A 20,399-nucleotide genomic window follows, 5' to 3' on the forward strand; every position below is an offset into this window, starting at 1 on the left:
GGATCTGAAGACTAAATGGTAGTTCTAGGTCAATGTTAATTTGCTTATTTAAATCCATAAATTATTTTTAATGAAAATAATTAAACTTCATCATTAAGGACCCACAGTGAGCCTAAGGCTGCCTGATATATTCCAATGTTGGTGAATGAAAAATTAATTATTATGATATGATACTTACTCATAGTCTGACATGATTAATGTGTGTATAAAGCTAGCTAAGGCACATAGGAAACAAATTCTTTAAACTCAGAAAGTGTTTTCTTATCCTGCAATTAGATTCTATGGAATTTAGAAAAAGCAAGTTTCCAGTGTCATGACACTCCAGCTCCTGAGTGCCCTCTAGTGGATTCCAGGCTGACGGGGACCTTCAGTGAGGAAGATGAAGACACGACCATTTCAGTCTTTCATATTTTAGGGTAGTTTGGGACGTTAAGCTGGGGGCAACCAACAGTGATTTTTCTCTACCTACAAAAAAGCTGCAATCATATTACCTTTAAACTGAACAATTCTGAACGCCTATACTTACAAACAATTTGCTTTTATAAAGGTACTTGCTTCTCCCACTGGAATCTTTCACTTCTTTACTAAATACTAAGGACATTTCAAAAAGGAAGAGATGCCGCTCTCGACCCTTTCGAATTAAGGTTTTTGGGTCCCACACTTGGAAGGATTCCTGCAGGATGAGCTCTCCCTGAGACTCAATATTTTCATCAAATCCTGCAACATGAAAAGGAGGAGGCACAATCAATTCAAAAGGAAATAAATAATGATGAACAAATCAGCATTATGACTACTTAAGCACTTGTGAAATGCCCACTAGGGAACTCTCACGTGGGTTTCCCATCCAGACTCCCATCTCCAGTCTCCCTAGCACTGACCTGTTGAATAAAATAATTCTTCCTAAAACAGTGGTCCCCTCTGGCTTCATTCCTCAGTTCTTGCTCCTCAGGGTGGCATTCCCACCACCTGAGACCTCCTTGAACGCCCGACTCCTGGCCAGCAGCATTCCAGCATCAGGCCTCCCCCGCCTCCCCAAGGCCTCCCAGCCTGAGTCCTGACACCTGCTTCCTCAGTCCAGAACACCCCTCCCAGATATGCAGTCACAGCCCAGCTTTTCTGCCTTCACGGTCCTGGCCTGGTCTTCCTCCTGGGAGACAGATATGTCCTCAGGAAATGGCTCTTCCATGGATGCAAAATGCTTCATGCGAATCCCTCCCGCTCTGGCCACTGCTGGCCTTCCCTGCTGCTCCTCTGTGGGGAAGTGGCCCACTGTGTGGCCTTAAAGCTGCCAGGCCTGGACAAGTGGCAAGATGCCTGGGGTAGCGGCTGCTATCTTATTTCCCACCTTCCTTTTGCCCCATCTTCTCCACAGCTGATGCAGCTGCTGCAATATGCGCTCCATCTGCCCGCTCCTTAGAAGCTGTACACCTGCTTCCTGCCGCGTGGGGGCGTCACGGTTAGGCTTCAGTTTCTGCCTTTCTAGTTGTTCCCTCCCTCCCCCTCCTTCCCCACTTTCTTCTTGCTAGATGGAATGCCAACATGGCCTTGACACATCCTGAACCCAGCCAACATCCAAGGAATGCACAGAAATTGGAAGGAACAGAGCCTGAGGCCTTAAAGACGTCCCAAAGGGCCACTGCACCAGCTCTGGATTTTACATCAGAGAAGGAAAAATGCTCTCTTGCTTGGCCCGATTTGGGGTTTCTGTTACAAAAGCACCTTTGCCTTAACTACTATACCTCAGTAGTAGTAGTTAAGGCAAAGCCTGTGATACAGGCTAGCAACAGCATCTGGGGCAGGATTACTGTTGTAAGTAATTCTGTGTGACCTGGCAGTAAGAGTTAAGCTCTGTAACACAGAAACATTCATGGAAATTATACTTGCGACACTAATTTTTAAGTGTATGTATCTGATTCTCTTCTTAACAGTGTTATACTCATACTCAGTCTGTGGGTACCTGCTGTGTTCAAGGCTCTAGCAAGAGATACAACAGATACAGAGATGGGGAAGCAACAAGCTCTTTTAAGGATTTTATCTTCATGCAGGATCGAGCTACCCTTCCTTCCACCCATCCATCCAACACAGACACCAGGTTGCCTAAGACACATGACACAAGGTGCTATTGGGGTTCAGCGTGTGGAGAAGCCACTCTCCAGATAAGAGACAGGATGGGTTGAAGCATTTCATGATCCTTAAGGAAGCAGTGGAACCAATTTTTCAAATAGAAGGCATTCACATCTAAATTCTTACCACCTAATCAAACCTAGAGGCATGATGCTGAAATTCTGAGGGCACAGGAGGTCCACTTACAACCAGTGTGAGTAGGGAGCGAACAAACTCCAGGTAGGAGACATGCAGTCGGTTACCTTCCAGCATGCTGAGGTGCATGGCGTCGTTGGCTCGCTTCGGCACGCTGAGCATCACCTCTAGGCCGTCCTTAATCTCCCCCTTCCCCTCCTCACAGCATGTGAGGAGCTCCTGCGGAAGACCAAGACCAAGAACTAGCCGAAGGCTGCGAAACACTTGGCCAACAAGATATTTGTAGAACTGAAGTCTATGAAAATCCACGATTTTCAAGATAAACACAGACTGCGGTCAGCTGGGCATATATTCGCATAGAAAATGAATTGCTGCCTCTTTATCTGGGGGATGGAAGGGTTTGTCCTGCTCAAATCAGAGTGTTTCTTCATATCACAGTAAACCAGATGGAGTGACAGTTTAATATGCAATCAGTGTACATGTTAACTACCAAGCCTCAGAAACGACAGACATATTTCATTCATTAGCAAAGCATAGCTGGCTATAGGTCATAGCAGAGGCCACCTACTGCTGCTCTGCTCCCCACAGGAAGCCAGCATGGTTAGCATCTCAGGCCATTGTGCCATGCCCCACCCAGCCTGGAACTTCCCCACAGCATGAGTACCTCTGGTGTAGGATGTTCAGAGAATGCTAATGATTGAAGCACACCTCCCTGGATGTGACTATACCTTAGATCTACCTACAGGAACATGGGTCATCAAAAGAATAATGGCAGGGACAACAAATTCACATTCTGGTAGGTTCCAAGATATTTCCTTACCAGTGTATGGATGATTATTATTATCAATCAGAACAGCAGCAACAGCTTTTTGAGACCAGTATTCAATGAAAGGGGGAAATAACACTATAGTTAGCTCTGGTCTCACCCTGGATGGTCTAGAGCAAGTCAGCTACTTGGTGAGCACCTTTGCTCAGGACTCAGTGGAGTTTATCTACTATTCTGAGTAGCCTGGCAAAAAGTGCTTTAAAAATGCAATGTACAGAGACTAATTTCCCTGGCAGAAAACTTTGCTGGGAGCTCGACATAGTTTATTACTGGTCACCTGAAGTACCTCTGGGCATAAAGGTTATAAATTAAAGTACCAGTTCAATAGTGACTGATGAGGTGAGAGGTCACTGAGGAGAAATCTTTAGTAGAACCACATGCTAATAAAAACAAAACCTTTACAGCTTGGTGACTCCAGGAGGTAAACTGACATTTCAGAATTTCAAAGCAAAGGGCAAATGTGAATATGAACAACTTAACCTCCTAGCTTCTGTTTCATGTTTGTAGCAACCACATATTTCTGCATAAAATCATAAAATCGCTTACTGGGACCCTGACATAGAAGTGCCAGAGAGCCTTTCCAATAGTAAAGTCCCAGGATGGTATCACTGCCATGAAAGAATGTAGCCACCTCTTATGTTTCTAGATATTTTTTAATGGTAAAGAGTAAAGAAGAGTTTCAGGCATTCCTAACTCCATCTACTGAATTCCTTTTTTACCTAGAAAAATTACATCTCCACCTGCTATTGCTGTGTCAGGGCAGCGCTGCGGACTCTGTCGGGTTCATAAAATACTGTTATCGGGATGAGTGGATGGTTGAGACATTCAATCTAATGCTTAGTAACATCCCTCAGCCAAGGAAACAGTAGGGTAAACATCAGATAGAAGTTGTAACTTATTGTTCTTGTAGTCAGGAAATGTGTGTAGATGATATATAACGTGTTCTGTGACAACTATCACCAATTCTAAGTTTCCTTTACCATTCTATTGTCAAGACTAGTTGTTAGATTTTTACAAGTGTGATTTTCTTTTTCATTCAAGTAAAATTAACATTAGTTTCAGGTGTACAACATGATTTTTATACATATTGCAAAACGATCACCAAAGTCTAGTTAACATCTGTCAGCACACATAGTTACAGTATGATTTTAATTATAATCATTCATAACCAAGAAAAAGTAGAGGTCAGTCTGACTCAAATACTTGGGGTTTGCATGTATTTACAGTCCACAAACGTGCACATGACACATGACCAGAAAGTGCCGGCAGGAACTGCTGGAGGGCGAGTGCTTCACAGATGTGGCAGAAAACCTGGGCGCCAGCCTCCTCTGGGTTTAGAGCCAAGGCCAGAGAACAGGGATGCAGTGATGATTCCAGCCACCTCCCCACCTTCAGAGGCTGGTTTCCACACCTGCACACTAGCAGTGTTGTGGTGTTAACCGAATATAGTCAAAACATGCGGCACAGTGCCTGACCCACGGTCAGAAGCCTTACTGGAGCACAGGCACTAAACCGCCCAGGGCTGACAATCCCTCCTCCCTTTCACAGTTTATGTTAGAGGCTACGTACGGACAGTCAGTGAAGTTTAGTTCCATAATCAATGAATATACTCTTATTTACTTGCTGCACTCAGAGATGGGTCAGGGTAATATATGGCAATGACTCAAAAAATGAAATTAATTTTCTAGGTGTTAAAAAATTTGGGGTACTTTACATGAATAGAGAGGAAGAAACGTCAAAATAAGGCACAATCTGTAACATTCTGCTTTAACTACCAAGCTTCATACATACTTTCAAAAGGAGTTGATACTTTGTTATTCGCTGAACTGGTTTAATAAGGTAGGAAGAAATGGAATTGGCTAATCCGTGCCGCTGCTGTATCTCCTGAAATTAAGAACAAGAAATTTATATATCATGAACATACACACATTAAACATGAGCATCACTGGGTAAATTAGGTAGCATTAACTAAAAATTTACATTTGTTTGCCCCAAATGAATATACACATATCACTATTTTTCTGTAAATATAAAGTAGATCACTATTGATTTTTTAAATATGCTCAACATAAATATAATAAATCCAGCTATCATTTTAAACACAGAAGATGGTAGTGTTAAGTATGGATTACTGGCTTTCATGCACAGAGACCAAACAGGTGAGGCCGAGCCCCTTGCTGTTGTCCCCAGGGGCCGGCTCTGGCACCTGCTCAGCAGTTGGATACTTGAGTCAGGGACAGGGCAGCCCTCTCCCACTGCAGCTCCCAGCACTTTGGCTGTGTGCTCTCTGGCTACAGACCACACCCCTCCCCAGAGTCCCACTCTCCCTGCAAGAGGCTTCCTTTGTCCTAACAATGTGCGTGCCACTCCAGCATTCTACGTGCACTCAGTATCCAACTATTTTCTAGCCCAGAGTTTTCATGCCAACCTACTGTGCATTACCATCTTAGCTCTAAGCATTCTTTTCAAAAAATTTTTCAAGAAAGGTTATCTTCTGATATTCTCTCCTTCAAATGAGATTTAAAAGCCACTGTCTCTTTGTGTTCTCAACCTGCTTGCCATTTTGATGAGGCTTGCTGGGACAAGCAGCTCAGACAGTGATTCTTGTGGCACACTCTCTGTGGGGTGCAGGCTGCGGTAATCACCGAATGCCTTGTCATTCATGCAGACTGAATTAAAAACTTACAATTCTTCCTCTAGCTTTCAGATCACAAACATAATTTTAAAAGTCTCCTTCTAATCTGCAATTGTTTAAGAATGTGGGATCTATGATTTAGTGATTATGATACTCATGTCCACAATTTAATATCATATTTAAAAGATTTATTTTCACTTATACTATGATCTTAACCAGGTAATGAGTTCTGACAAATGGTAACACACTCCCAAGCCAAGAGACAGCACATTTTCAACATCACAGAAAGTTCTCACGGACCTCTTTCCAATCTATTTCCATACTGCCACCAAGAGGCAACTCCTATACTGATCTGTCACCATAGATTACTTCTGCATATTCTAGAATTTCACATAAAAGGAATAATTCACAATGTATTCTTTTATGTTTAGCTTCTTTAAGCCCACATTTGGGAGATGAATCTATGTTGTTATGCATTGAAATTTTCCCTTTACATTGCTGAGCAGTATTCTATCTCATGAACATGCCACATCTGAAAGATATTGTAAAGTCTTTTTAATACTTCAACAACACTTCCAATCTATTTCTGTTCACATTCTTATTACCTCATCATAGGACTATACTAGTCAAAAATGGCTATAAGATCACAGTATTCTTTCAAAATGCCTGATAAAGGTTTAATCCTGCTGAAATCATAAAGTTTTCTTTTTCTAAAGGGCCTCTGGAATATTAATACAAACTTCTTTGCTTCTGAAATTTTACTTTGGATTCAAGAGAGGCAGAGAACTAGGGTTTAAAGAAGGATCTAGCTCACTAGTATGTCCAGGGACATACTAACCCAACAATGTCTGCTTTTCAATTATAATTAAATCGTTTACATGCCACAATGTCCTTGCTGTTTAGTCCCCTTTGGAAAGGTGTGCATCTGTCTGTGTTATTTACCACTCTGTGCTGAGTACCTGTGACCGAGTGCAGTGAGTTGAATGAGCCGCTGATGGGGGTGCAGTCATACTGTGCAATGGATGCTAACAGCAGGTAATGAGTGAATCTCTAGGTTAGATAAGCAGGATTTCCTTTTCCTTAAAGATGCTTTAGTGAAAGGGTTTTTTAAATAGTTTAAATGTGCCACATGCTCTCGATGTGCCACATGCTCTCAATGCTTAGCCCTTAAATAATTCTAACTTTGCACGAAGCTATGATGCTGGCTTTCACCAAATGGCAGAGACTTGGGGTCATGTGAAATTTTGGAAAGAAAAGGTAGCACTAGGCTGAGAGCAGATATCATACTTACAAAGGCAATAATTACTGGTTGTGAGAATGATAACTAAAACAGGGTTCTCGACAGGCAGAGCTTCATCTCATAGCTAGAAGCTAAAATTTGTTTTCATTTCCCAGAATTTTAGAGAAAATCAAATTAGCACACTCGGCCATACAGAAGTATAATGACAGAAACAATTCTAATATTCCTGGGGCCTTATCTCGTGGCATCAAATTAAACACAAAATTCAGAAGTACCTCATCTTTTAATCAAAATGTGCTTGGCACACATTTGAGTATGTTTTACAAACTCAAAAAGCATTCTATCACAACATAAGGCTCCATTGACTTTTGTACATATCTTTCAAAGTCTTTCATGCACTACCTTTCAAAAAAGGATGACCTGCATCTGCATTTACTCCAATGAGAATATAATTAATGAACCTCCCCATGGTCCCAGTTCATATAATGCTATTTGTAAAATTTTACTGGTAGGTCACTTTTGAAAATTAATAACATGAAATTAAAATGGCAAAAATAAATTGTTTTAAAAGATGTAAAGTTACTTAATGTAATAATTTATTTAGCAGAGAAGTTTGATTTAATTGTTAATTTAAAAGTTACTTAATTTAATGAAGAAGCTTAATTTAACAGTTTATTCCATACAATGTTATATGTAAAAAATTAACGTGCATATATAAATAGTAAGTGCTGACATAGATATATGTACATTAAAATGTGAATTTCCTATATACAACTGGCAGTACTTGAGGATCTTTTAAAACAGAAGAAAATATAAGAACGTTTCAACATAAACACGACAGATAAAAATGAAAATACTGCACCATCAATTATGTAAAAGTTATGAGTAATGTTGCCTTTTATATATACCAAATACAACACAGAAATTTCGCTGCTTCATTGGCAATCTGTTGACTTACATCAAAATAGGACCCTGCGTGCTCCAGTATCAGCTGAGTAGAATCAGGCTTATTTTTGCAGTATGTGACATACATCTGAAATTTGTCTGCCTATAAACAAAATAAAAACTTAGGATATCTCTTTCAAATAGTAGTAAGTCAAAATATGATAAATTTCTAGGTAGAAAAGAAGCTGTGCAGATTAAGGAAATTTAAGCCCCAAATAAAAGAAACCCTACTTTATACAGAAAGCTATTAAAATAAGAAACACATGCTGCTGCTGTTATGTACCCACAGAAGCCTCCCCTGCCCTGCAGCTGGGGCTGGCCACTTGCTCTCTGCTCCCACAATGGTGTTGGTAGCACACTTAGAGGACAGGGCTGAACCCCAGGTCACCCATATACCTTCTTGCTAGGCTGGATGAGGCCCCCTGCCCAGCAGGGCTGGGCACTCAGTTTATCTGAATCCCCAGGGCCATGCAGAGGCCTGGCACACTTTCTGTTCTATCTGGAACCATAACTACTGCCACTGAAAAGCACATTCCACATCAATACTAGTCGGAGGATGTAATTCTTGGCTGCAAAGTGTGTTACTCTGTGTGCAGACACCAGCAGAAGATGGTGACAAGAAAGATATAACTGATATTCCTCTAACTTCCTTCAAAGCCACCACATAAATGTGAGAGAACATGCAGCTGACGTTTCATTACCCAAGTCACAAAGCAATGTCCAACATCCTCTGGCAACTGTTCATATTTTTCCAGCTCTTTTAGGAATATGCTGCAGAGAATAAAAATTGTACCATATTATGAAGATGTTTTAAAACATCTTACTAATGAGATATACCAGGAATTAGGCCAAGCATGCCATGAATTCAGGTAATGTCTGAATCTCATCACTTTAATCAAGTGCAGTGAAAAATCTATGCCCTCTAGACTTTAAGATGTAACAAAATATGTAGGTTTCAACTAGGGTAAGTTATTGCGACTTTCAAACAACCAACCAGTTTAGTCCTTAAACACTTTCTAATAGAAAGTTTAGCTGTACAGCTTACTCTGGGGAACCGGCTGTGTTCAGTAGCTAAAGCTGTAATGCAGGGATGTGAATACTCAATCAGGAGGACCTGTTTAGATGTTAGCGTGTTTTTGGGGTGCAGGCAGGGGAGGGAGGAAGACTCCTCTGGCTCTGGCCTCAGCATCATCTTTCCATAGGCGACTGGGCTGCACAGACTGTACTTGTGAATACCCGCTGCTCTAAAAAATCTTACAAACAGAACCATGTGTCCCTGTGGCTGAGAGAGCATTTTATTCTGGTCAGACCATATATCTGTCCTGTCTCAGGTCCTTCTCTTATCTTCTTAGGAAAGACCAAATGGCAGCAGTAGCCCATGGATAACCCCTCTTTCTTTTAACTCTAAGCAGCAGCTAATGACACAGCTTGGAGAAGTTAGGGTTCCCACTAAAACAGTTTCTAAGTTTTCTTAGCCTTATTTCCACAGAAAGTAAGTACAAATATAAAGTTGAGTCTGGATTAAAATAGTCTCTAGAAGGCTGGTTTCCTTGAAGAAAGCCTGCCAGGCTTCACTGAAGTTTCAATAAAATCACTGAAATCTATGCTTACTTCAACTGGAAACTGCTATTTCTTGTTATGAAACCCCAGTGCAGTATGTAGACTTCAAGAACAATCAGCTCCCCAAAGATAAAGCTACTCACTTATTATGAAATTCATATATTTCCTGCATGTTCCCGAAGATAATGAGCTCTTTGTTTACAATACCAGGTGGGATCTCCTCCACACCACTGGTCATTTCCCACAGGTAGGTCTGGCAAGGGGGAAAACAGACATTAGACAAAACCTGACACCAGATTTCCAAGAAACAGCTATTCCTGACATCTGTAAATACACACCCCAAGCTAATGTATAACTGAAAATACACCTTAAGAATGGAACCTTGTACAAAATAACATGAACAATGTTTTGGCTTTTTTTTTTTAAAGCCCTTCAATTGCTTTTCATACTTGAGAATTTTCAGCTCTGACTCCCAGCTTTGAATTTTGGAATTAACCCTCCCCACAAGGTACAAAAATTTTCATGAAACTACTGAGCATTAGTTGCCAGTCATAATTACTAGGCACATTTCTGTGAAAGTGCTGTAAAATTCTCTACAAAGAGAATGTCAGCCTGGCCGTCATGTGATACATGGAATGAGGGATTAATGCTGTATCATCTCTGCAAAGAGCGAAAGGAAACACAAGCCCAGAACTACACAGAAGCGTGCAAGCATGAGACTGGCTGCTTAAACACACTCAAAACACAACAACAAAAAGTATGAAAATTTATTTTAAGAATTACCAGTAGGTAAGACTTAAGTAGCAAGATTATACTTAATCTAAATAAACAAGCAAAAAAACTTACTTACATCCATACACTCCCGGAGATCTCTCACATAAGCCTTTTCGGTTTGAATGAGTTCAGCCATTATGAACCTTAAGCAGAGGAAGACAGCCAGCAGTTTAGTTCACAGTCAGGGCTCCAGCTTAGTTTAATTATCTGTTTTTATAGTTTATGAAAGAATAAGGGGATTTTAAAAGCATTAGTTAATAATGTCTTTTGGAGAACTCAATCGAGAATAAATGGAACAGTAATAGTAACCAACCACCAATTCAAAGGAAATGCCTTTTGGAAAAAATTTTGTTGAGGTACCTACACATCAGGGTTTAATGCTTTGCCGTGGGGCTGTCCTGTGCAAGGCTAGGCCTCCACCCACTAGATGCCAGCAGCACCCCCTCCCGCTGTATGACAACCAAAAATATCTCCACACTTTGTCAAACGTCCCCTGGGGGACAAAACTGCCCTTGACTAAGAGCCAAGGGTTTAGGCCATCTTTTGTCTTTATTAATTATCTAGGAGAATTAACTAGTAGGCAACTTTTAAACACCTCTGCTTGTATTACTGAAATCTCCTTAGTATGACTACTCATGACCTACTGATGACAGATGGCACTAGAACCACTTGCCAGTGCCATATGAAATGGGGCCAGGGGGTAAAAACAAGACAGTGCACTGAACCAGTGACAAGGAGACAGTGGACACAGTGGAGTCTGTGCTCAGGGTACAGTCAGAACAGAAAGTACAAGTGCCAATTGGTTCCAAAGCACACACAGAAGCACGTTTGTCCAAGTGACATTTCCTCCACTTTTTCAGTGAATCCTGGCAGGTTCTTAATGACTGGCTTACTCTTTCCTGCGGGCAGATTTCCGCTTTTCTTCGTTAAGTTCATGCGCAGCATCACGGAGTTTCACCTCTGACCCAGGGATACTGGCTGGAATTATATCGAGCTGAAGACTTTTACTCTGTGGAGTAAGAGAGCCAATCAACTTTTGTTAGTTAAATCAACACACAGCACAGGAGGAAGAGCACCTGATTCACTCAGTTTGCACAAAGCAATTTACCGATTTGTTGGAATCTGAAGAAATCCCCAGGGCTTTCTCCAAAGAGGTCCTGTACTTCTCCATCCGCAGAGAGAAATCTCTGTACCTCTTATCCACTGCAGTAACACATTTTTTAATCTCTGCCGCATGGGCATGCCCCTTTTCACAAAAGCCATCAGCCAGCTGTATCAATAGCTTCACTCTCTCTTTGGTTTGCTGCAAAAAAAACAACAGGAAAGTATTGTGAAGCAAATGAACCCAACTGCCAGAAACCAGAAACATAGTGGCAACTTGCCTACAAAACTCTGAGCTCTGGTCAGGGGGAAAAAAAGCTGCTGGTGACAGAAGCCCCAAACCCATCCAATTCATCTCCCTGGTTCTAAACTAGTGATCTTTCCTCAGCTGTTCCACAAAGAATGGCATTTTATAACCTCAAAGAAAAAATCTAGACTTTCTTTCAACAATGTCTTCATCTGGCGGATGCTCAGTAAAAGCCTGTTGGGTGAATGAAGTCCTGGGGATGAATACATGTCCACTCAGTGTTCTCTCTACGGTCCTTGACCCTCCTCCTTCGAGTACCTACTGGCTCCCTTCCCGCTTTATGCACATTTGTTTATGTGCCCAGTTAGACGCAAAGCTCTTTTAGGACAGCAGCCCTCTGAGATTTTGATTTTCCTGAAGCACATATGGCGAAGGGTCTCCCCACGCAGACGCTCAAACCAAATCCCCACAGCAGCTCGTCCACATCACACCTTCGCTCCTGCTCTCTCAGGACGTGCAGAGAACAGGGCACTAATCAGGCCGTCACTTTCACAGAGGTGTCTTAATACTGTTCCATTTTAGAACTCTCTCCCACAAAAAAACTTCCATTTTATATGTACAGAGAAACAATCTTTTATTAAGTTAAGCAAAACTTCCTTTGTTTGTATAAAGTCAAGGATAACCACAGACCACTGGTTCTCTGTACACAGGAGTAACTTCACTCCACTCGCCTTTTCCCTAGACCTTTCGTCATGCAGATTCCATCTGTTGTGACTATTAGGCTTCCATCAATATCCCCACAGACATTTCAAATGAGGACAGTGACTCTTCTGCCTAGGAACCCGGTTTTCTCAGTTCACTGGCAACTAGAAAGTCTTCATGACTGACACCCGGAAACTGACTTTAGAGATTTCCAAAAGGAAGGTCAGGGTTCAAGACCTGGATAAACTATCTTAGTTTGTACAATATGCTTTGAAGCCAGAATTCACAGGCCACCAGTAAAGCCAGCTGTAAAAACCTTAGACCTTACACACACACACTCCATCTCCCTCATACCCAGTGTGCGTGCCCCTGGCACACTCCTGCTTTGGCTCTAGCCCTGGTGCCCCTTCTGCCTGAATGCTCTTCCCCTAGATGACTCCATGGCTCCTTCATATTTTTGCTCAACTGAAGGCTACCTCGTCGATGGGCTCTCCCTGACTCCCTTAAAATTGGAACTTGTCCCCTGCCCCAACTACTCTTACTTCCTCTGTCCATTCTATTGTTTCTCATAAGCATGGATTGTTCTCCAACAAGGATGGAATTTACTGATTATGATTACTGTCTCTCTCCTGTAAGAATATAACTGCCATAGGCCAGGGAACTGTTTTGCTTACCAATATCTCATATGCCTTCTATGTGTCTGGCACATAGCAGACATTCGCCAAATATTTATTGAGAAAATAAATTAACATTAGGTTTTTTATGTAACTGTGTATACACCTGTAACTTTAATGAGCATGGCAGTTACTCTTAACAGGCATGAATACATACTTTTCAAAAAACAAATGAAACAGAACTCAAGGTACAACAATATCTCAGTAAAGAAAAATTACTACTGCAGTTTCTGTAAAAGCTGTATATTGGAAAAAGTCAGCAAAACTTAAAACACTCAAAGTTTTGAGGGCTTTCATGTGTGGAAATGAACTCAATTACAGTGAGCTAAAATGAAAATATCAGTCAAACACACCTTTTGACTTATCAACATGACACCTTTCTGGATATATTAAGACTAGACATGACTATTTATAAACCAAAGAAATAAGAAGTCAAAGTCTTAGACTTGGAAGCACAAATTCCAAAATGAACTTAGCTTAGAAACGTTACTAAATTTTAATATCAAAGAGAATTAACATGAGTAAGTCAGAAATTTTTTAAAAGTCAGGCTGCCCAAATAGGTTTCCCTGCTGTGTACCAGGATGTTAATGCACAGAGAGGTGGTGCTGTGCCTCCAGAAAGCATTTCTTCTCTTCCACAGTCACAAATGCCACCAGTGGAAGGCCCTGCAAACCATGAGTATCTTAAATGAATTAAGAAACCTATTTCATGTTTTAATCACTGGTGACACAGAGTGAAGATAAAAAAAGATAATACAGCTTGCCCATATTAAAACAGAAAACAAAAACACCAAAAAACTTCAGTAAGATTCTGTGTATAACACATGTCACAAATCAGTGCCAGCATGTTGACATCAATGGGCTGATACTGATTATATGAAACCTGATGCAGCACAGATTTCCTACAGGCAAACTGTGGTGGATTGATAAATCTTCCGTGAGTAAACTTCATTTAAACGAGAGATAATAATCAGACAATGGTGTCTCAGTCAGGCCCATCCTATCCTCTCAATCAAAGATGGCAACCCTTCCCTCCTAATGACTGTTTTTCCTGTTACTTAACATGTAAATATATATGTTTACCTATTTGTCATGTCACTGCCAGATTCTCTAACTAGAATGTGCAATCCATGAGTCCAGCACCCAGAGTAGTTCCTGGTAGGTACATTGCAGGGACTCAATAAATAATGGCTGAATGAATGAATGGTGAGATAAAAGCTAAGGACAATGAATCTTCTAATCCATGAATCTTTTATACCTTGGAATATTTTTATTTTAATTGATATTTTCTAAGTACATTCCACTCACAGGATTCAAAATTCAAAAGGTAAAAAAACAGGAAAATAAACTGAAAAGTCTTTCTCCCCACCTTCCTGCTACCTGTCCCAATGATGAGCTTCTTATCATTCCAGAAACACTACTTTATATACAGGCAGGTGTATGCATATGTAGACATGCATTCTCTTCATTTTTTACATAAATGCTTGCATACAATAAATGCCGCTCTGCACTTGGGATTTTTTACTTAACAACTCTTGGTTATCCTTCACTATGAGAACACAAGCCACATGCTTGCTCATGTTTGGAGCTGTGTAATATTTCATGATAGGGATGTTCTAAAAATTAACTTGTTCCTCCAGTGGACCTTGATATTGTTTTTACTCTTGTCCTATCACAAACAACAATGTAAGAAAACACCCAAGTTCCTGAGCATGTGTAGCCTGAATACATATTTGGAGATGAGCAGCATTCGTGATGCTAAATAATGCTGCCAGACTGCTCCGAGATGCCAGCCCAGGTCACAATCCCCCAGCGGTGAGCCTGGTCAACATGGCAAGCTTTATGATCTTTGCTCATCTCCTAGGTATAAATGGAATGCAGTGTAGTTTTAATTTACATTTCTTTTAAGTAAATTTGATAATCTTGTATGTTTAAGAGCCATTTGTAGCTCTCTTTCTGTGAGCCACTTTTAGCATCTTTTGTCCCTTTTTGTTTTTTTCTTTTTTCTTTTGGTATCATTAATCTACAATTACATGAGCAACATTATGGTTACTAGACTCTGCCCCATTATCAAGTCCCCACCACATACCCCATTACAGTCATTGTCCATCAATGTAGTAAGATGCTATAGAATCATTACTTGTCCTCCCTGTATTGTACAGCCTTCCCTATGCCTCCCCCACAACACTTTGTCTGCTAATCATAATGCCCTTTTTTCCCCCTTATCACTCCCATCCCATCTACCCTCCCCAGTCCCATTCCCTTTGGTAATTGTTAGTCCATTCTTGGGTTCTGTGAGTCTTCTGCTGTTTTGTTCCTTCAGTTTTTGCTTTGCTCTTATACTCCACAGATGAGTGAAATCATTTGATACTTGTCTTTCTCTGCCTGACTTATTTCACTTAGCATAATACCCTCTAGCTCCATCCATGTTGTTGTAAATGGTAGGATTTGTTTTCTTCTTATGGCTGAATAATATTCCATTGTGTACCACATCTTTATCCATTCATCTACTGATGGACACTTAGGTTGCTTCCATTTCTTGGCTATTTTAAATAGTGCTGCGATAAACATAGGGGTGCATATGTCTTTTTCAAACTGGGCTCCTGCACTCTTAAGGTAAATTCCTAGGAGTGGAATTCCTGGGTCAAATGGTATTTCTATTTTAGTATTTTGAGGAACCTCCAAACTGCTTTCCCCAAAGGCTGAACTAATTTACATACCCACCAGAAGTGTAAGAGGGTTCTCCTTTCTCCATATCCTCGCCAACATTTGCTGTTGTTTGGCTTTTAGATGTTGGCCATCCTAACTGGTGTGCGGTGTTATCTCACTGTAGTTTTAATTTGCAATTCTTTGATGATTAGTGACATGGAGCATCTTTTCATGTGCCTCTTGGCCATCTGAATTTCTTCTTTGGAGAAGTGTCTGTTCAGATCTTCTGCCCATTTTTGAATTGGGTTATTTGATTTTGTTTGTTGAGGTGCATGAGTTCTTTGTATATTTTGGATGTCAACCCCTTATTGGATATGTCATTTATGAATATATTCTCCCATACTGTAGGATGCCTTTTTGTTCTGATGCTGTCTTTTGCTGTAAAGAAGCTTTTTGGTTGATATAGTCCCACTTGTTCATTTTTGCTTTTGTTTCCCTTGCTCGGGGAAGTATGTTCATGAAGAAGTTGCTCATGTTTATATTCAAGAGAGTTTTGCCTATATTTTCTTCTAAGAGTTTTATGGTTTCATGACTTACATTCAGGTCTTTGATCCATTTTGAGTTTACTTTTGTGTATGGAGTTAGATAATAATCCAGTTTCATTCTCTTGCATGTATCTGTCCAGTTTTGCCAACACCAGCTGTTGAAGAGGCTGTCATTTCCCCATTGTATATCCATGGCTCTTTTTGAAAATTGACCATATATGCTTAGGTTTATATCTGGACTCTGTTCTGTTCCACTGGTCTATGGGTCTGTTACTGTGCCAGTACCAAATTGTCTTGTTTACTATGGCTTTGCAGTAGAGCTTAAAGTTGGGGAGCATAAATCCCCCAGCTTTATTCTTCCTTCTCAGGATTGCTTTGGCTATTCGGGGTCTTTGGTGGTTCCATATGAATTTTAGAACGATTTGTTCTAGTTCATTGAAGAATGCTGTTGATATTTTGATATGAATTGCATTGAATCTGTAAATTGCTTTAGGCAGGATGGCCATTTTGACAATATTAATTCTTCCTATCCATGAGCACGGGATGTGTTTCCATTTATTTATAATTCTTTAATTTCTCTCATGAGTGTCTTATAGTTTTCAGAGTACAGGTCTTTCACTTCTTTGGTTAGGTTTATTCTTAGATATTTTATTTTTTTGGTGGAGCTGTGAATGGAATTGTTTTCCTGATTTCTCTTTCTGCAAGCTCACTGTTAGTATATAGGAATGCAACAGATTTCAGTGTATTAATTTTGTATCCTTCAACTTTGCTGAATTCAGATATTAGATCTGGTAGTTTTGGAGTAGATTCTTTAGGGTTTTATATGTACAATATCATGTCATCTTGAAACAGGGACAGTTTAACTTCTTCCTTGCCAATCTGGATGCCTTTTATTTCTTTGTGTTGTCTGAATGCCGTGGCTAGAACCTCCAGTACTATCTTGAATGTATGTGGGTAGAGTGGACATCCTTGTCTTGTTCCTGATCTTAAAGGAATAGCTTTCATCTTCTCGCTGTTAAGTATGATGTTGGCTTAACGAGAAGCGGGTTTGTCATATATGGCCTTTATGTTGAGGTACTTGCCCTCTATACCCATTTTGTTGAGAGTTTTTATCATGAATGGATGTTGAATTTTGTCAAGTGCTTTTTCAGCATCTATGGAGATGATCATGTGGTTTTTGTCCTTCTTTTTGTTGATATGGTGGATGATGTTGATGGATTTTCGAATGTTGTACCATCCTTGCATCCCTGGAATAAATCCTACTTTACTATGATGGATGATCTTTTTTATGTATTTTTTATTTCAGTTTGCAAATATTTTATTGAGTATTTTTTCATCTGTTTATCAAGGATATTGGTCTGTTATTTTCTTTTTTGTGGGGTTTTGGCCTGGTTTTGGTATTTGAGTGCTGTTGGCCGCATAGAATGAGTTTGGAAGTATTCCCTCTTCTTCTACTCTTTGGAAAACATTAAGGTCTTCACTAAATGTTTGATAAAATTCAGTGGTGAAACCATCTGGTCCAGGAGTTTTGTTCTTAGGTAGTTTTTTGATTACCAATTCAATTTCGTTGCTGGTAATTGGTGTCTGTTCAGATTTTCTGTTTCTTTCTGTGTCAGTCTTGGAAGGTTGTATTTTTCTAGAAAGTTGTCCATTTCTTCTAGGTTATCCAGTTTGTTAGCATATAAATTTTCATAGCATTCTCTAATACTTCTTTTGATTTCTGTGGTGTCTGTAGTGAGTTTTCCTTTCTCATTTCTGATTCTGTTTATATGTGTAGATTCTCTTGTTTTCTTGACAAGTCTGGCTAAGTATTTATCTGCTTTTTTTTTTCATTTTCTTGAAGAACCAGCTCTTGCTTTCATTGATTCTTCTACTGTTTTATTCTTCTCAATTTTATTTATTTCTGCTCCAATCTTTATTATGTCCCTCGTTCTACTGACTTTGGGCCTCATTTGTTCTTCTTTTTCTAGTTTCATTAATTGTGAGTTTAAACCTTTCACATGGGATTGTTCTTCTTTCCTGAGGTGGGCCTGTATTGCAATATACTTTCCTCTCAGCACCTTTGCTGCCTCCCACAGATTTTGTGGTGTTGTCATGTGTCTCCATATATTCCTTGATCTCTGTTTTTATTTGGTCATTGATCCATTGGTTATTTAGGAGCATGTTGTGAAGCCTCCATGTGTTTGTGGGATTTTTCACTTTCTTTGTGTAATTTATTTCTAGTTTCATACCTTTGTGGTCTGAGAAACTGGTTGGTACAATTTCAATCTTTTTGAATTTACCGAGGCTCTTTTTGCGGCCTAGTATATGATCTATTCTTGAAAACGTTCCATGTGTACTTGAGAAGAATGTGTATTCTGCTGTTTTTGGGTGTAGAGTTCTGTAGATGTCCGTTAGGTCCATCTGTTCTAATGTGTTGTTCAGTGCCTCTGTCTCCTTAGTTATTTTCTGTCTGGTTGATCTGTCCTTCGGAGTGAGTGGAGTGTTGAAGTCTCCTCGTATGAATGCATTGCATCTTATTTCCCCTTTTAATTCTGTTAGTATTTTGTTTCACATATGTAGGTGCTCCTGTGTTGGGTGCATAGATATTTATAGTGGTTATATCCTCTTCTTGGACTGACCCCTTTATCATTATGTAATGTCCTTCTTTGTCTCTTGTGACTTTTTTTGTTTTGAAGTCTATTTTGCCTAATACAAGTACTGCAACACCTGCTTTTTTCTCCCTATTAGTTGCATGAAGTATCTTTTTCCATCCCTTCACTTTTAGTCTTTGTATGTCTTTGGGTTTGAGGTTAGTCTCTTGTAGGCAGCTTACAGTTGGGCCTTGTTTTTTTTAGTTATTCAGTGACTCTATGTCTTTTGATTGGTGCATTTAGACCATTTACACTTACGGGTGATTATTGATAGGTATGTACTTATTGCCATTGCGGGCTTTAGATTCATGGTTACCAAAGATTCAAGGGTAATTTCCTTACTATCTAGGAGTCTAACTTAACTCACTTAGTATGCTATTACAAACACAATCTACAGGTTTTTTATTTTCCCTCCTTTTCTTCCTCCTCCATTCTTTATATATTAGGTATCATATTCTGTACTCTTTGTCTATCCCTTTTTATTACCTCTGGTGACAACTATTAAACCTTAGGAACACTTCCATCTATAGCAGTCCCTCCAAAATGGACTGTAGAGATGGTTTGTGGGAGTTAAATTCTCTAAGCTTTTGCTTATCTAGAAATTGTTTAATCCCTCCTTCAAATTTAAATGATAGTTTTGTCAGATAAAGTATTCTTGGTTCAAGGCCCTCCTGCTTCATTGCATTAAATAGATCATGTTATTCCCTTCTGGCCTGTAAGGTTTCTGCTAGAGGTCTGATGATAGCCTGATGGGTTTTCCTTTGTACGTGATCTTATTTCTCTCTCTGGCTGCTTTTAATAGTCTGTCCTTATCCTTGATCTTTGCCATTTTAATTATTATATGTCTTGGTGTTGTCCTCCTTGGGTCTCTTGTGTTGGGAGATCTGTGAACCTCTATGGCGTGAGAGACTACCTTCTTCCCCAGATTGGGGAAGTTCTCAGTGATTGCTTCCTCAAAGACACTTTCTCTTTTTCTCTCTGTTCTTCTTCTGATACCCCTATAATATGAATATTGTTCTGTTTGAATTGGTCACACAGTTCACTCAGTATTCTGTCATTCTTAGAGATCCTTTTTCTCTCTGTGCCTCAGTTTCTTTGTATTCCTCTTCCCTGATTTCTATTTCATTTATCATCTCCTCCATTGTAACTAATCTCCTTTTAAAACCTTCCATTGTGTTCTTCAACGACTGGATCTCCGTACTTAATTTGTTCCTGAGTTCTTGAATATTTTTCTGTACCTCCATGAGCATGTTAATGATTTTTATTTTGAAATCTCTTTTAGGAAGATTCATTAGATCGATTTCATTAGCATCTTTCTCTGGTGTATTCATAACTTTGCTTTGAACCAGGTTCCTTTGATGTTTCATAATTTGTCTGTGGTGCCCTCTAGTGCCCAGAAGCTCTCCTCTCTGGAGCTGCTCAGCCCCTGGATCAATGTCAGGGGTCACAGAGGAGCAGTGTTGGTGCTTGGGGAGAAGAAAGAGCTGTTTCCTGCTTCCCAGCTGCTATGCCTGTCTCCACTGCCAGAAGCAGTGGGCCAAACCAACAGGTGTAAGCCTCTATGCTTTGTGTTTGTAGCTGTCATAGGTGGGGCTTCCCTTCGGCTGGC

General features: G+C 40.0%; 1 protein-coding gene across 8 annotated transcripts in view; it reads right to left on the bottom strand.

Annotated features, from left to right (window-relative positions):
- Positions 1 to 20,399, bottom strand: part of TRIO (trio Rho guanine nucleotide exchange factor) — a 340,446-nt gene that overhangs the window by 95,525 nt on the left and 224,522 nt on the right. For all 8 annotated transcript variants that reach the window (XM_073237759.1, XM_073237756.1, XM_073237760.1 and 5 more), the window contains exons 22-30: positions 11,348 to 11,542; positions 11,133 to 11,248; positions 10,316 to 10,382; positions 9,609 to 9,718; positions 8,607 to 8,676; positions 7,919 to 8,008; positions 4,877 to 4,969; positions 2,367 to 2,478; positions 527 to 717 (exon numbers count right to left, since the gene is read on the bottom strand). In XM_073237759.1, coding sequence (XP_073093860.1) covers positions 527 to 717; positions 2,367 to 2,478; positions 4,877 to 4,969; positions 7,919 to 8,008; positions 8,607 to 8,676; positions 9,609 to 9,718; positions 10,316 to 10,382; positions 11,133 to 11,248; positions 11,348 to 11,542 — 1,044 coding nt within the window. The remainder of the gene's footprint in view (positions 1 to 526; positions 718 to 2,366; positions 2,479 to 4,876; positions 4,970 to 7,918; positions 8,009 to 8,606; positions 8,677 to 9,608; positions 9,719 to 10,315; positions 10,383 to 11,132; positions 11,249 to 11,347; positions 11,543 to 20,399) is intronic.

This window comes from Manis javanica, chromosome 1 (assembly GCF_040802235.1).
Source record: "Manis javanica isolate MJ-LG chromosome 1, MJ_LKY, whole genome shotgun sequence".
NCBI lineage: Eukaryota > Metazoa > Chordata > Mammalia > Pholidota > Manidae > Manis > Manis javanica.